Source organism: Oryza glaberrima, chromosome 12 (genome assembly GCF_000147395.1).
Source record: "Oryza glaberrima chromosome 12, OglaRS2, whole genome shotgun sequence".
Taxonomy (NCBI): Eukaryota; Viridiplantae; Streptophyta; class Magnoliopsida; order Poales; family Poaceae; genus Oryza; species Oryza glaberrima.
Genome location: NC_068337.1, coordinates 1,368,315 through 1,385,410, shown reverse-complemented (window position 1 = coordinate 1,385,410; position 17,096 = coordinate 1,368,315). Strand labels below are relative to the sequence as shown.

Here is a 17,096-nt window from a genome sequence, read left to right as displayed (position 1 = left end):
CATGGAGGCCGCCCACCGGCACCGCTAAGGAGTCCAACGCCAGCGCCATTGAGTCCGCCGCCCAGGCGCTCCAGGTCGACCAACAGCCGCGGCTCGCTGCCGTTCCTCGCCGCCGCCGCGCCGTTCTCGACCACAACGGGCAGCTATTCCTGCAGGTGGAACAAGAAACGGTGTGGTCAGATAGCGCAGGCCATGATCGCGGGAGCCCGTGTCCAACGGCGGCGCACCTCGGCGTGGATGTGGCTGTGGTTCGCGCCCAGCTGCATGCTCTCTTGTGTATGACTTCAGCGTTGCAGCACAGGCCACCGGGTGCACTCAGTGCAGTGCAGTGCTTATAAACTGGGACATTGTACAATGATAGTGCTTGTGTATGACTGATTATTTGCTAAAGAATGATATCATTGTTATGCAACAATCATCTGAAATCTGGATGAGGAATTGTACTGTTCTATTGATTACATTAGCTATTGAAGCACTGAAACACTGAAAAATCCATGCAATGGTGATCCATGTACTGTTCTATTGATTATATCAGCAAAAGATTACATGAGGAATTGATTACTGAAAAATATCAGCCAACAACGTTGTTTGGGCAATTGCATGCATCATTTGGAATTTTACTATCAAGGAATGATTCAAACCCATCCTGTTTGGAATTCAAAACCAGCGCGCGGCGGGTCGGACTCGCCCGTGGAAGCCACCATGGCAGCGTCGGACCTGGCAGACAAAACGACTACGAGGGCGGCGGCGCGGACTCGCCGGCGGAGGCCACCATGGCGGCGTCGAACATGGCAGACGAAACGACTACGAGGGCAGCCGAACAGATCATGTAGAGCAGCGTGGGATTTGGAGGGGTGTTTGCAAAACTATGATTACCTTTGCTAATGGTGGGGGGTTTAAGTGTAAAATGAACCCACTTCTAAAGGGAGCCATCATATGAGAATCGTGTGGCCTAGATTCATACGTAGTTTCTAAGTTTGCACTGGTGGCCTGGTTTCCACCCGATACGCTCCCTTTCTTGTCTTCTCTCTCTTTCTGTAATCTGTATCTATATTTTTGTGTTGATGCAAGTTAATAGTTTATTGTTTTAAGTTAAACACACAAATGCAATTTTCTTATTGTTTCCCACAAAGAATTGCATATTTGTGTAGCACCATATCTAATTTGTATGAACATACAAGAATAGAAACTTGCTTTCTTAATCTTACAAATAAGACAGTGACGTTCTTTGACTGCTAAACTTACACAACAAATAAATAAGCTTAAATATGTGCTGAACATAGGACCAAACATTTGCCAACAAGACAATACACAGAAACATCGTTATTTTCTGCTTAGCATAGACTATGTATCCCTTGGGCTGTTCAAAATCACTCCAAAGTTGACCAAGACAGCTTCACCAGTATATTGGTGCAACCAAGTTTGAGCTCTTGCAAGTCATACTCATATCCATGTGTTCTAGCTTTGAATGCACAACATCCAGGAACATGATCTGAGCCATCTCTCTTATCAACCTTGAAGATTAAAATCAAGGGAGTATTCACCACCACAGCAACTACAAACCTATTCAGATCACATGGCTTGGAAATGACTCCATCGAAGAGCTGAATTTTTTCAGGGATTCTACTGGTATAAGAATATAAAGATAAGCTGAAGCCATTGCCATGCACTTGTGATATGCTAACTTGTATTGTGGCCTCCACCGCACTGTGGAGAAGTGCTCGACTTATGTCCACCGCACCACAATCACCCTCAATCCGTTGCGTAAACACTCTATTGGGAAGCACGAATTCGCTGCAGATGATAGCACCATCTATGAGCTGAAAATCATCATCTCGTGTCTCTCCATTCTTGATCTTCATGTCAAACTCAATGAGCACACGAGCTTGGTTTCCAATGCCTCTCTTGGGGCCAGGCATTGGTATCAATGAATTATCTGAATCAACATCATTGTCTTGCCCCATGATGAAAGGATCATCTCTGGTGCGGTTGAAGATGTAGTTGTGTAGCGGGTCCAAATGATCCCGTACTGCAAAGTATCCATACAAGTGAACTGGGCCGTCAACAGTAGCAGTGATATTGGATAACTTGAACGAGAATATCTGCATCATGAATTGTTCTTCGTGAATATTGCAAGCCCACATGTGTGGCCGGCAATTGGTTGGATTTGACAACATCATTGCCTCCTTGAGAGCTGAAACGCAATATGTAGGAGCATTTTACATCAGCGGATAACAATAAGTTAAATTTTAAACCCAACATTGAAATAAAGGAGAAAACAAACAAATCAAGAGGACGGACAGAATATTGATACAAATAAGGTTCTAAATAGCAAACTTGGCGCTGCCATGGATCCAAACTCCCAAAGCGAGCTATACAATATCGTATAAGGTGGTTTTAATTATATTCTAATTAAGAAAGGCCTAAATTTGACATCAAAGTAGACAGATGTGTTATGAAAAAAAGAAGAAGCTTAATTTGACATCAGTTCCATGGTATTGAGCATACACAGGAACAAATTAGGTGACACATGAATATATAGAATTGAAGTTAAAACTTTTTTGAACGAATGAATTGAAGTTAAAACTTGGCCAAGAGCCAAATTGCGCCAATTCGCTGCGAAAACATAAATCTGCAGAACATCACCGAAATCTTCCCAGCACAAGTCACCCATTTCCCGATGAAATACTTGGGTCTCCCACTCGCTCTCTCCAAGCTTAAAAAGGTGCACGTTCAACCCCTTCTTGACAAGTGTCGAAAAAAAATGGCTCCATGGCAAGGCAAACTTTTGAACGCAGCTGGTCGCACGGCCCTCACGAAATCAGTGCTGACAGCCCAACCAATCTATCATATGACGGCACTAAAGCTACCGGATAGCACTCTGGAAGCCATCGATAAAACCAGACGAAAATTCCTATGGGCTGGAGGAGAAGACATCTCAGGGGGAAAATGCAAGGTTAATTGGGAAAGCGTCTGTAGACCCAAAGAGTTGGGAGGGCTTGGTGTCCTAGACCTCTTCAAGTTTGCAAGAGCCCTTAGACTGCGATGGCTTTGGTTTGAATGGACTGCGCTAGAAAGGCCTTGGACAGGCACCATGGTCCCTTGCGATCAGCTAGACAAAGACCTCTTCGCAGCAGCAACCACTATAACTATTGGAGATGGGAGGACGGCGAACTTCTGGCACTCCCACTGGATTGAAGGCAAATCACCAAAAAGCATCACACCGGCAATTTTCGCCGCTTCAAAAAGGAAGAACAGAACAGTTCGAGAAGCTCTGACTTCCAATTCCTGGATCAGGGACATTAACCTCCTACATCTCACATCCGGTGATCACCTTCGGCAATACGTCGAGCGGTGGACCCTCATTCACAACAGAGCCCCCCTGGGACAACAGCGTGACACCATCACCTGGAAACTAACTCTCACCGGGGAGTACACTACGAAATCAGCGTACAGACTTCAGTTCTTGGGGGCAACAAAATCCTTTTTCAATGAGACAATCTGGAAATGTTGGGCGCCGCCAAAATGCAAGTTCTTCGCATGGTTGGTTATGCGAAACCGGGTGTGGACGGCTGATCGACTCCAAAAACGAGGCTGGAGAAACCAACAGTATTACCCACTTTGCCACATTACATTGGAAACGGCAGTCCATCTCCTCGCCCACTGCAGATTCTCCCAATGCATCTGGCTGGATATCCAAAGGTGGACTGGCCTTAATCTCAACATTCACAACTGGGACAGATGTGCCTCCATGGAGGATTGGTGGTATCTACTCACGCACAGTCGGCAAAATCCGGCCAAGGCCGTCAAGACCCTAATCATCCTCATCTCTTGGGAACTGTGGTGTGAGCAAAACGCGCGAATCTTTCGACACAATGGCAGCCCGCCAACGGCGGTGGTCAACAAAATAAAAGGAGAAGCAGCTACATGGGTCCTTGCAGGGGCCTCTAGTCTGAGTGCGTTTACTACTCTGGGAGGAATCCCGTAGAGTCCCCCCCCCACCCTCTATCTGTTGCGGGGCTATGTAAATATCAGTCCTGTTTTTTTACTTTCCTGCTCTATCAATATATACGAGGCAAAGCTTTTGCCTTCTTTTCAAAAAAAAATGAATTGAAGTTAAAACTTAAAAGAGCATGAACGAGTTCACAGCATGAGGTGCTACCGAGTGAAGTTAAATTGAAAGGGAACTAACTAATTAAGGAGATGAGAGGATGGTAGATGATGCATGGTGGAAAGGGGAAAAAGCTAGGGTTTGCAAGAAATTAAAACTTACTCTCTCGGGTATCGGCGACCTTGTAAAACCTGTGCCAAAAAATCGTCGCCGCTGTAGATCGATCCATCGCTATGTTTGCTGCACTCGAGGATCAACGCGCGATTCACCCCGTCCTAACTACCTGCTGCTCGCCTCCCATTCTTCTCCGCCTCCGCCTCCGCTTCCGCGTCCACCAGCTCAAGCTCGGCCTCTGCCCGCCGCTTCGCCATGAAATCCCCTCGCGATTCCACCCGGCCTCAGCCTCTTTCTCCTCAATCTCTCTTGTTAGCTTCATCTTCTCCCTCCTCCCTTTGGTTTTGTTTTGATTTTTGCGGCAACAAATCCGAAACCGATTCATATTTGTAGCTTTGGAAAAGAGAACGATTTCATATAATCATAGAAAATAGTGAGAAATCGATATGGGCTGATTTATGGGCCGTACGGCCATCTACCGGTGAGGCCCATCTAGGCCCATAAAAGATGAGCCTTCATCCCTAACCTCCGGACTCCTCCCCTTTTCTTGTCTTCTCAGTCTTTCTGTATTGTTGATGCTGCGCCTCGCGATCGGGCGGCTCCAGCCCTAAATAGTCTCTCCTTGTCTCAGAATCATTCCATCCCCTTCCTAGCTACCTTGCTCGGATAAGGAGTCTGCTGATTGGATTGGGCTGCGGACCTGCGGTGGAGGGATTCAGGGTTTCTCTTGTCCCTGATCCACTGCCTCCACGTCCAACAATGGAGGACAACGTTCTTGTCTCCTCGAAAATCCATGGAAGGTGACTCCCAACTCATGCACCTTTTTCTTTATTTGCTTGTGATTTTAATACGATATGGAATCTAAACAAAGGCCCCCGCAAAAAATAAATAAATAGAGAATCTAAAGAAAGGCATCCTTACATGGCAGAATTCCATCACATTATATGCTTATATTCATTTATTTGTGTACTGTTACTGCTAATAATAATGCAAAATACCCTCTGACATATGTGTTATTTTGCTAAAAAAAATAGTTTCAAGAAGTCAATTCTGTGTGCTACTTAAAACTTCTGAAAGAAGTATCATTGCATACTGGGAGAGCATGCATGATATCTTTCACCAACATTAGCCAGAGTTACTGCTCTTCTTTCTTTTTGGGCATGCATACCTTTAGGGTTGTACCGTAATGAAACTTGTTGAAATAGAGAGAGCATCTTACATATGTTATGCTGAGGCAGAATTCATGGCTATTTTCAGCACCTTGTTAATCATGCCGATTGTTGGTTTCAGGAGTAAGAGCACAACAGCCAAAAGGAATTGTATAATTTGCGGACAACGTATTAGTAAGAGGAGAAGAACACAACATAATTTTCAGAAGATAAGTCGGGGGCAGCTTAATTTACAGAGGACAAACCATGTCTGCTTAATTTTCAGTCTCTTCCCGAGGTATGTCATATCATGACATGAAGTCATGAAACTCTCAACTCCTTTTGTGCTAGGACTAGGAGGCTGTATTCTGATGCTTGTTCAAAATGCATTGTCAGGATATTGTACTAAGGGTAATGTCAAAATTAACATTAAAGGAAGTTGCTCAGTTGAGTGTTGTGTCAACAAACTGGAGACAGGCTTGGACATTCCATCCTAATCTGTACTTTGGTATTAAAACAGTCCTTGGAAATAATGCCAAGAGAAAAGGAACAAGCTCTGATCTGAACTGTAGAATATCAAGTGCTAACAAGTTCATTAAAAGGGTTGATGCTATTCTGGAAAAACATTGTGGAACAATGGTAAATAAGTTTGCTGTTAAGTTTGGTTTGTCAAATGAGCATGCTAACCATGTCAATGGCTGGGTTGCGTTTGCTATTGCATCAAAGGCAAGGGTTATCATTCTTGACTTCTCCCCAGATTGGAAATCACATGAAAACAACTATGACTTTTCTTGTCATATTTTCAACAAACATAATGGATCTTACCTTGAGGCTCTTCGGCTTGACAGTGTTACTTTGAATCCACCTCTAGATTTCTGCGGATTTGCAAACCTTAAACTGCTTGCTCTTGACAATGTTAGGTTGCAACATTTAGAGCAGTTAATATCGAAATGCCATGTTCTAGAGTGGTTAAGCATCCAATCATGTAACCAGCTGCATAATTTACATGTGTCAGAACCATTATGCCGTCTGCAATATTTGTCAATTCAGGGTTGTCATTTACAAAGAATGGAGTTACATGCTCCGAATCTCACAACATTTGAGTACGACGGTTCCCTGGCATTGGTAACGCTCAATGAATGCTCCAATATCAAAGCATCAACCATCAGACTTTTTGATGAGAAAACCCTCCAAAATATATTAACTGGAATTCCAAGTGTATTACCTCATGTTGAAACGTTATATGTTGAAGTTCATGTCAAAACTCAGGTCTGATTATTCTTGTACTCTCTATATACATTTAATTCTATTTTATTTTCTGTTTCACATCTTGTTTGAACCTATGTGTGGCCTGGTCACCCTCCAGATGTCTGGATTTACACAATCACCTCTAAAGTTCACTCAATTGAAGTGTCTAACTTTGGAAATAACTTTTGAGAGAGGTTCATTCGATAGAAATTCAGTCTTCCAGTTGGCTTATCTTTTCGTAGCAGCTCCATTTTTGGAGGATCTTTATTTGGATGTAAGTAGCTATATCATTTGTACTTCACTACTTTTATTGCCTTCTTCCCTAGCCAGTTACAGTTCGCCTTTTGTATTCTCATTGACTGATTACCTCTTTTTTCCTATTTAATGTTATTTCATTGGTTTGGAAACCCAATCAGAATAACCTGCTAAGCCAGTACTGTCAATCTAATTAGGAATTACCTGCTTGTCCAATGTGCCCTATGCATGATTCATGAACTCATAAGTCCCAGAAACTGGAACATTCGCTGCAGACTATTGATCCTTTTTAACGATCATCAGACCTTCGAACATAGCTTTGGCAAAGTAATATTGTTCGGCCCCGCGAAAGTAGTATTGTTCAGCATTAGTTGGCAACTGCATTTTTTTCCATTTGACAGTGGACTTTGTAAATTTTAATCATAATTATTTGGGACATCTGTAGAAGCTTTTGCTATATCGATATCACTGTTTACCCTGATCATCACATCACCATATTTATGCACTGTACAAGATACCAAATAGTATGAATCAAGGTGATAATATGTTTGGAAACCGATTAGCCATGTGTTTCCTTGATTGAATATATTCGTATCCAAACAGAGCAAAAGCTTCTTTTTTCTAACAAAATCTCAGAATTCCATCCCCTGCATTTGTTTTGACAAGATATATGTTCAGGCTATCCTTCTCTTCCTCGATCATGAATCTTTGATCTTCTTTTCCCTAATTATTACGTGTTAGCTTGCTCCTTGTTAGTGATGCCATAAATTTCTTGCAGATGTATTGTAGCTTGAACAAGTGCCCATTGGATTTGGATGACATCGTGGATCAGCCTCACTATCATCTCAAGATGGTGTGCATATTTGGATTTTGTGGCAACACAGGTCAGGTGGAGCTAGTAAAATACATTCTCAGAAATGCATTAATATTGGAGCACATGATCATCGATCCAAAAGGGAGATATCGCTTGCAAGGATGTTTTGGGCGCGAGGAGGCAGAGAAGAAACTTGTTCCAGAAGATATGGATGGTGTACTCACAATTCTGTAACTTATTTTTGCCGGGGCGGCCGAAGGAAGGGCCGTCCAATTTTATTAAGATTTGGGAGATAGTTGCATAGCTATGCATAGACAGGTAACACATCGACAGGAGACTGTCGAAACCAAAGAGAAAACTGTCCGACAACAGCAGGGTCAGCGACATGAACTACTCATCTACAGCACTGAAAATCTCCGCCTGTTTCTAGATGGAAACTTACCTTGATGTCACCAAACAATTGCACCACTGTGACAATTCTGTAAGTTACAGAATTGCTACTGTACATAGCAAACAACAGTCACAAGTTAAAAGTATTGTTTTTTCAAGGCAATGTAGTACTCCTCCGTTTCATATTATAAGTTGTTGACTTTTTTATTAGGCAAACTTCTTTAAATTTAACCAAGTTTATAGAAAAATTTAGTAACATCAAAAATATCAAATTATTTTTATTAAATCTGACATTAAATATATTTCTTAATTATATGTTTATTTTGTGTTGAAAATGGAGCTACATTTTTCTATAAATTTAATCAAACTTAAATAAGTTTATCGAGGAAAAAAAGTTAAAACGACTTACAATATGAAACTTGGAGTAGTAATTAAGGTTTTCTTTACACAGTTTACAGACATGATTCGGTGGATGAGTTACTGGTCTACGATGCAGATAAAGTGTGGCTTTGTAAATGCAAATGCATTATGCATGTTGTCTGTCACCATTCTCGGTGTTTGTACACTGTTACCCCTGGCAGTATGATGAGTTACACTGTTGCCAATGTCTACTTAATACTTTTTTTTCAGTACAGGGTTCATTCGTACAAGCAAACTATAAAAAATAAGTTTTGTAATAATAACAAGGGGTTATGCGGTCTAAAACCGTCTAAAGTATATATATATTATTAACGGTCTTTAAGAGATCTATTTGTGAAAATAGTTAAGGGGACCTATTACGTAGCCACCTATAAAAAAACATATACTACCATACAAGTCAGTATAAATCGCAGTCTGCTAACTCATAATCCATTGCTAGTCCATCGATAAATCTTATGTATCTCTCATCCTCTCCACGCTGCACAGTGCCCTGTGCCCCCACTCCCCCCTCTCTCTCTCTCCCCTCTTCTCATCCTCTGCACACCACCAGCCCTCTCCCTTCGTCCTTAGCACCTAACGAATCCCCCTCCTCCTTGGGAGCAATAGCACGGATCCGGTGACAATGAGCCTAGGAGCAAGGAAGCGGTGCCCATGGGGCTTTGGAAATAGCAGATCTAGCGATGAGCGGCCTCGGGAGTGTAGATCAGGTAGCGGCGAGCCCTCGAGAGCATGGATCCGTGGTGGCGGATCCTAGGACCGCAGGTTGACGCCAACAGGCCTAGAGCGCGGATCTAGCAGCACTCTAGCGGCCACGAACTCTAGTAGCGACGGATCTAGAGATTGGCCTTAGAAGTGGTCGATGAGGCATATATCAACCACAGTGACGGGCCAATATATGTGGATCTTCTCCTTCCTCCACCTCCTCCCGCCGGCGATCAAGAACCACAAGTGGCCATCCCTTCCTTTACACCCTAAAGCAAACAACCAACAAGCATACATGTATGGATGTGAATTTATGATGAATGTTGCATGTATAACGGGAAATTGTTGAAGTGGATCCCTATTATGGCAAATTTTGCAACAGAAAATCTAAAGTTTTTCGCATGACATTTGGGTTCCGGTTGGAGAGAAATTATTAAAAAGTCGAGAATATCCCTAGGGCCACAAGTTTATAACCGGGCACTGGAGTGATTTTTTTTTTTAAATTATGCAACTCACAGTTTTTACTACCACCCATGCTGATTACTAGCACACTGCACACATCATATTCCATTTTTATTCTAGCATCAGGTTATAATCTTGTTATCTTATGTGTATTCTCGTCTTTTTTAAAGAATTTATTTGTCCAATCAGACCGGAAATATCCTTCGACAAATTATCCTTTTTTTGGTTGGGGGGGGGGGGGTTTCTCTAGCTATCATACGTTTTTACGATGTCAATCAGCAAATTACATAAATTTAGAGTGTCCTATAGCAAAATTTACCATAAATTGGATCTGCGTATTGAATTGGATCCAAACTGTTGTGTATATTATCCGAAAATTATTGAATTAGTTTCGTGAATTCAATTGATAATTATTGTGGGTTTTTTTGCACTTAAAGTCATTTCAAGAGGCAGGGGGCTTAACCCAGTTTCCTCTTAAAAAACAATTTGTGTAGATGGATGCCTTTACATGACCGCCTGAGCAAATTAATTTTCACTCGCGACATTGATATTTTTATAGGGTTTGTGTAGAGACGCATACTAAAATCACCACCACATATTGTTTTGCATGCCTATCTTTTGTAGTATTGTCCAAGGTTTCATGCATGTGGCTCAAAAAAAAGTTTCATGCATAGATACTACGAAACCATACCCACACACCTGGTGGTGTACTTTTTTCCATCGACATACCCACGAAAGGAGTGAAGGGACAAATTAGTTCAATAGCGTATCTGCATTCTCTGTTGTAAATTATTCACCGGGTTTGTATTGTTTTCCTTATTTTTATCACAATCTTAATAAAATTGGTTAGCCAACCTTTGGCCGACTTGGAAAAATAAAAAGGTACTAGCAAAGTATCATGAAGATGCATTTTATGAAAAAAAAAATTCTTGTACAGAAATTGAATGAAACCTATCTTTACAGGAGTATGTTCGATAACGATTTTACCACGAAAAACAACTTTGTTTATTTGTGAAGCTACGCGAACCGACGGACGTTGCAGTCTAGTATAGGTGGGTCCACGTGTCAGTGACCATTTACGTATATGGAATTAATTTTACTTTCACCTAGCCGCAATCCGGGCATGTATAGATGGCCATAAGGCCCGAGGCCCGATGGCTTGGCCCACGGCACGGCTTTTTGGTCCGGCCCAAGCACGGCACGGCCCGACCGCCGGACCGTGCCTGGGCCTCCCCACCGGCACGCTGGGCTGGCCCGGCACGGTCGGGCCGGCCTGGCACACAAAGTATAGGGGTCGGGCCGGGCCGGGCCTGGGCCTCCCCACCGGCACGCTGGGCTGGCCCGGCACGGTCGGGCCGGCTTGGCACACAAAGTATAGGGACTAAAAGTAGACATATAAATATCACTGTGCAAAGAATAGGGAACTTAAATAGACTTATTTAGCTATTTATATACCACAGCCCAAAGAATAGGGAGATAAAATAGACTTTTTTAGCTCTATATATATATATATGTCACAGCCCAACAAGAGGGAGCAAATTAGACTTATTCTGAGGAAAAGGACGATGGCCCATCTTGCCTTCGGGCCGGCCCGGCACGGCCCGAGGCGTGTTGGCCGTGAGTGCGGCACGTGGGCTGGCACGGCACGGCCCGGTGCGTTGGTCGGGCCGTTCTGGCCCGACAAGCCTCGGCCCAGGCACGGCCGGGCCTGGGCCGTGCCGTGCCGGCCGGCCCACTTGGCCATCTATACGGGCACGGGCGCAGGCAGGAGGCCACGCTTCCATCGGCTTCTAGAAGTATATATACTCCATTTCGACCACCACACTCTTCTCCCTCGCTGCTCCAAAAAGTTGATTCGTTCGTTGAGTGCTCCCACAAATTCAAATCCAAAAAAGTGAACACACACGCAGCACGCGGCGGAGGACGCCGGCGGGATGGAGGAAGACGGTGAGAGGCGGCGGCGGATGGGTGTCGAGGCGGAGTTGGCGCAGCGCTACGCGGTCCCGGTGGAGATTTTCGACGTCTCCAGCGGCGTCGGCGGCGACTGCATCCTCGTCGCCGGCATCGGTGGGTTCCAGCGGTTGGCCGCCGCCACCAGCGCCGCCGCGGTAAACATCTACCTGATGCCGTATCTCTCCCCCGAGGACTCCTACTGAAGAAACCCGAGTGTTCGCCGCGAGTCCTAGTGCGCAATCCTGAGTTGCTCAAGTGCAAGGTGGCTGCCCTGATGGCCATGGAAGCGGAGAAGGGGAAGGAGCCCGTCCACCGCGAGCACGACGGCGAGCACAACCTTCTCGTCGCCAAGTTCCGGATGCACCTGGAGAATCGCCTTCTCATCGCGCACGCCCTGCGAGGTATATGTCTATTCGCCTCGCGCGCCGTACACCACCACCCAGCTATTCAGTTGTGTTTGTCTGATTCCGATCGATGCAATTCCTCTTGTTAGATCATCAGATGTTCGGGTTCAAGTTGATTGGGGTTTGGTTTTTCCATTTCCGTTGGGATCCAATTCAAATTTGATCGGGGTTTGGTTTTGTCGTCGTTACCTAGCTAGTACATCGATCATATGATCAGTTGATCATACCGCTGGTTCAGTTGTTCGTCCGATTTAGATAGATGCAACATGCAAGCACACAGCTACTCTCCTTAGATCATCAGATGTTCATGTTCAATTTGATTGGGGTTTGGTTGACATTTCCGTTGGGGTTCAACTTGAACGGGGGGTTTGCCATTACCTAGCTATAGTACAGTACTCAATATGATCGATCATATCGTTGGTTCAGTGATTTGGAATTTTGGATCAATGCAAAAGCTAGCCCTCTAGATCATCAAACGTTCGAGTTCAACTTGATCGGGGTTTTGCTATTTCCGCTTGGGGTTCAACTTGATCGGGGTTTGCGTGTCATTGGGTTGGAGACGATCGAACGATCAACTGGGTGGCCCCAATCACGGCAGGACGAAGGCCTAGATGATGCATTGCAGCAGTAGCATGTACATGTGTTGTGATTGCGCCTGATAGGATTGGATTTTTGGTTTCTGCATGCACAGGCAACACACTGGCTGCACTCAGTTTCCTGAAGAAACTCCATCCCAGTGTGCACGACGCACTCCCCATGGAAAGGACAGGGGATCTCACTCTCAGGAAGCAAGCACTAATGGAAATCGTCACCGACCTCCAAGAGCAGTACCCTTACTCTACATCTCAAGAGACCGACATCAATGAGCTAAATCAGGACCTCATAAGTATCTTAGCAACACAAGACTGGGAGGATCAGTTGAAAGTTGCCGGAAACATTGAGTTTAAAGGTGTTCAATACAAAGAAATAATGGAAGAAGCCTCACTGCTAGGAGCAACTAACTCAAGTGCGTGCGTTTTCTAGTCTATACTCTTTCACACTTGACTTGAACGTACACTTAAGTACTTAACTATACATATCTCTCATGTTCTCTTGTCTTGCTCTGTTTCCACAGAAATGACTGCAGATGTTTTCAGAAGAATGGCTAGCTCCCTTATGTCATCAGTCATATCAAAGGTAAATATGGTTTACTTTACTTCATCTACAAAATTGTGCTGTTATTAAGTGAGCAGAAATAAATGTTTGACAGTTTTCATGGTATTAGGGATTTTTGGGAGAGGATTTTTACAACTTCCTGCTAAACCATGACTCCGTTACAGCAAGAATCCTAACCAAAAGTTTTCATGAAAGAGGCGATGAGTATATTGTTCAGCTCTCCGAATTGTTGTATGTCCATTCTCACTATATTATTCCGTAAAATCCACTCCATTTTGTTTTCAATTTCATTATTGGAGCTTCATTATTGTGCGTGCAGGGAGGAACCACAGGTAGACTATGGCAAAATGTTGAGCGTCCTAAAACTATTTGATCAAAGCGCCACAGTGTGAGTTCCATTTTCGTGATACTAGTTTCTTTGCTTTTTTGTGTATGACTTTAGGATCCAAGTTAATCCAACTTGTAGAACTAAACAATGGTAGGAGCGATTATCTCTTATTGCTCATCACAACGGGTCTTTCAGTCAAAAAAAATCATAACGGGTCTTTTCCTATCCTTTTGGCAATTTCATGTGGTTTTGGCGTCGTTTCCTATGCTCTGAAATTTCTTCTGTAAGTTGAGTGCTCTACAAGATATCTTTTCGTATGCTCTGCTCCTAGCAGTTTGGTAGCCTTTCATGTGTTGTTCAGAAGATGGCATAGGGTTCTGAATATTTGTGGTGTTCAGAAGATGGCATTGGCTCCAATCTTTCATGTGTTGTACTGGTGCCATATATCATTCTTTCGCAATTGATAGTTGATTTCAGAACAGGCCATTCTGTCTATAATATATAATACTTACTTGTATTTCTGGAAAAGATTGGCTTCCTAGTTTACATGCATTTTAAATTTTTAATATTGCAGTGTTAGTGCTAAAAAGGTGGTGGCTGTGTGCAAGCATTTCCAAGGAGTATGCGAGAAAAATGATGATATGGGGTTAGTATTTTGAAGCCATACATATTTGTTATTGAGTCTCGCTCCAGTGCTTTCTACTTGGAGTAGAAATTAATCCGTGCCGTTGATCGTATTTAATCGTAGGGTTGAGATCTAGTTCTACTCCCACCAGATTTTATTAGAGTAGAAATGTGGAGGGCTATATTTGTCCAGAGATAATAATTCGCGTAGGGGTATTATCGTAATCTGTCATTATCTAACTGTTCACCCTCTCCCTATCCTATCCTAATCGACGCCATTCCCCTCCATTCGCCATCGAAGACGAAGGCCAGCGTGTTTATCGTCTGCATGCCAGTGACGAACTAATCGATTTGGAGACAATCGTCAGATATGTTCATGAGAAAAATGTTTACTAATCTCTGAAGATTAATCTGTTCTTGCTTATGATGACCATCGTACCGGAACGCCTTTGTAGATGGTGCTGATGACAGCGGCGTCGCTGGTGAAAACGCCGCCGCCGAACCACATGCCGGCGGCAAGGAAGGCCGTCAGCCCGACGCCGAGGACGACGGCGAGCTGCAGCACGCAGGCGGTGGTCACCGCCACCTTGTAGTGATCCTTCTTTGCAAACACGCTGGCAAGCAAGGCCTGAGGTTGATTGATCAAATTAAGCAAAGTTAATTAAGCAGCTATGCATATATCATTGGAATTTAGGCTAAGCTAGGTAGGTAGGTAGCTAGCTAGCTCACCTGGCTGGTGACGGCGAGGCCGTCGGCGAGGAGCGACGTGGTGAGCCAGACCTGGGCGCAGATCTGGAACGCCGCCATGGTCGTCGCACCGTGGCGCGCCGCCAGCATCACGCAGAACGTCACGGCCACCACTCTCGTCAGGATATCAGGAGATTACTTACCTGTCCTTTAAAATAAACGGTCCAGATTAATTCTACTCGGAGTAGAATACTTCAAGTATATTGCACCGGAGCATCTCTCTTTGTTATTTTGTTATCTAGTATTATTTACCTTTGTTGAGAAGTTATATTTTCTTTGACCTTGGGCTTAGTAGAATTTCTTTTCCTCAGGTCTCTTCAGAGGTTACTACCTGACATCAAAAAAGAGTTTTCGTATGCACGGAAGATGTTCCAAATGAACACTGAGGTAAGAAATAGTCCATGTAGTCATTTTTTTCGATACTTCTATTGATAAATGACAATGCCAATGAAAGTAACACATATATTACTCCGTATCATTTAATGCAGCTGCGACAATTGATTGGGCATTACGATTCGAAGGCAAGCTGATTCGTGTACATGAGCTCTTGCGGCTGCTTCACCCACTCCCCCTATGGCCCTATCCTCTCTGTCCCTGAGACAATTGCCACGTAGACCCTCCTTGTACAGTTGGGAATGTTTAGCACAGGAAAGAAACAGGAAAAAAGGTTTTTACTTGTATGTTCAGCATATAAACAAAATTGCATTGCGCGGATACACAGATGCGGTGTTCTAAAATGTCCACTATTTGCTTTTCAGTGGGTAGGGAACTCCCTGTGCCAGATCTAGATGTTCAGACATTGAGTGAGATGTTACCAGGAGCAGCATTAGAAAGTTGGATGCCACGCACTCTTACTTTGATCCTTTTTTTTTAGACAACTCTTACTTTGATCGAATCGATCGATCTCTTTGCGGATCGTATCTGTTCACTCACCTTTTCACGCTGCACATTTTTGTTCATAGATATGGGAGATAGTGAACATATGAATCTATCCGTCCGACAATACAGCTAGCTTTGGAATTTTTCAAGGTGATTACGAAACTAGGTGAAATTGAATAGCGATGGTTGTAATTGACTGAGATAAGAAATTAAATAAGAGATGGTTGTGATTGGTTAATGTGAGGAATAAGTGAAGAAATAGTTGAATTTTAAGATAAAATTTAATACTAATTAAAGGTAGCAATATTTTAAAAAGTTCAGGAGTATTTTTACTTTTAGTTCAACTAATCGTGCTTCTGGTTTGGAAATTGGATGGTCTTCGTTATCTTTTTATTTTGTCGGGCCGGCCAAGATAGGTCAACTAGATTTACTTACGATTGAGGAATATGTACAAATATATAAAGTTTTAACTTCAACAAGAAGCTGTCGAAGTAATGGAAGTTGTCACAGGAGCAACCTCCGAAAAGAAAAAGATTACACTGAGGGACTACTTTTCTATATTTCTGAAAACCCCAGCTTCCTTCCAAATCGTCATTTCCTCTTTAATTGAACCAAACAGGAAACCAGCTGAGCGTCGCTGGTTCTGAAACTCACGCGTATTTCTTTTCTTCCAAACCATCCAACAAACAAGCAGCACAAGGCTGTCAATGGCGTCCCTGTAGTTGTTCCGAAAATTTTGCAGCATCGCTAACCACCATTCTCCCAGGTCCAAGCATGATTCAGATGGCAGCAGGAATCCAACCCCAATCCAGTCCTTGATCATTCTCCACACCCTGGTCATGTAGATGCAAGACACAAAGAGGTGTTCACAATCTTCATCACCCACCAAGTAAAATTGGCAAATCTGCTGGTGCGGCCAGCCACACTTACTTAGATTATCCGCCGTGAGGCATCGCCCTTTTTCAGCCAACCACGTAAGCTTATCATCACCCGATTCCAATATGATTCATTAAATCAAATACTCTCTAGCTAGACTAAAGCATTCGCTTCACAAAACCATATTTTTTAGATGTGGATTTCACTTGCTCCTTGTTTTCTTCCCCTTAGTTAGGGTAACACTAACCCCCACCTCCAATCGCCAAATAAAAACATCATTAATTAGAGCTTAGGCATGCAAAAGGTCTACACCAAATATGCAAGCATAGGAGAAGCATGCAATCTTAATAAAGGTATACTTGTCTTTTTTTTATCCATACTAATATGTCTAAAATTAGCTAAAATAAAGTCTTTTAGAGGGAAGGGAGTAGCCTATTGATTATTATCTGACCCTAAGACTTGTTTT

At 43.4% G+C, this 17,096-nt stretch overlaps 1 protein-coding gene and 2 pseudogenes across 1 annotated transcript; 1 reads left to right on the top strand and 2 right to left on the bottom strand.

Annotated features, from left to right (window-relative positions):
* Nucleotides 1–1,370: 1,370 nt before the first annotated feature.
* LOC127757988 (uncharacterized) lies at nucleotides 1,371–4,482 on the bottom strand (annotated as a pseudogene).
* Nucleotides 4,483–4,797: 315 nt separating this feature from the next.
* LOC127756897 (F-box/FBD/LRR-repeat protein At1g13570-like) lies at nucleotides 4,798–8,280 on the top strand (annotated as a pseudogene).
* Nucleotides 8,281–14,383: 6,103 nt separating this feature from the next.
* LOC127757329 (protein DETOXIFICATION 42-like) lies at nucleotides 14,384–14,935 on the bottom strand. The gene is made up of 3 exons (XM_052282838.1): nucleotides 14,858–14,935; nucleotides 14,568–14,756; nucleotides 14,384–14,470 (listed from the first exon to the last, which is right to left on the bottom strand). The coding sequence occupies exons 1-3, from the start codon at nucleotides 14,933–14,935 to the stop codon at nucleotides 14,384–14,386; spliced, it is 354 nt and encodes a 117-aa protein (XP_052138798.1).
* Nucleotides 14,936–17,096: the final 2,161 nt, after the last annotated feature.

Excerpts from the sequence above, each read along its gene's own strand:
- LOC127757329 (XM_052282838.1), bottom strand. The coding sequence starts at position 14,935 with ATGGCGGCGTTCCAGATCTGCGCCCAGGTCTGGCTCACCACGTCGCTC. Across the intron at positions 14,757-14,857 it reads GCCTCGCCGTCACCAGCCAG|GCCTTGCTTGCCAGCGTGTT; the intron begins GTGAGCTAGCTA and ends AATCAACCTCAG. Across the intron at positions 14,471-14,567 it reads CCATCTACAAAGGCGTTCCG|TTCGTCACTGGCATGCAGAC; the intron begins GTACGATGGTCA and ends CAAATCGATTAG.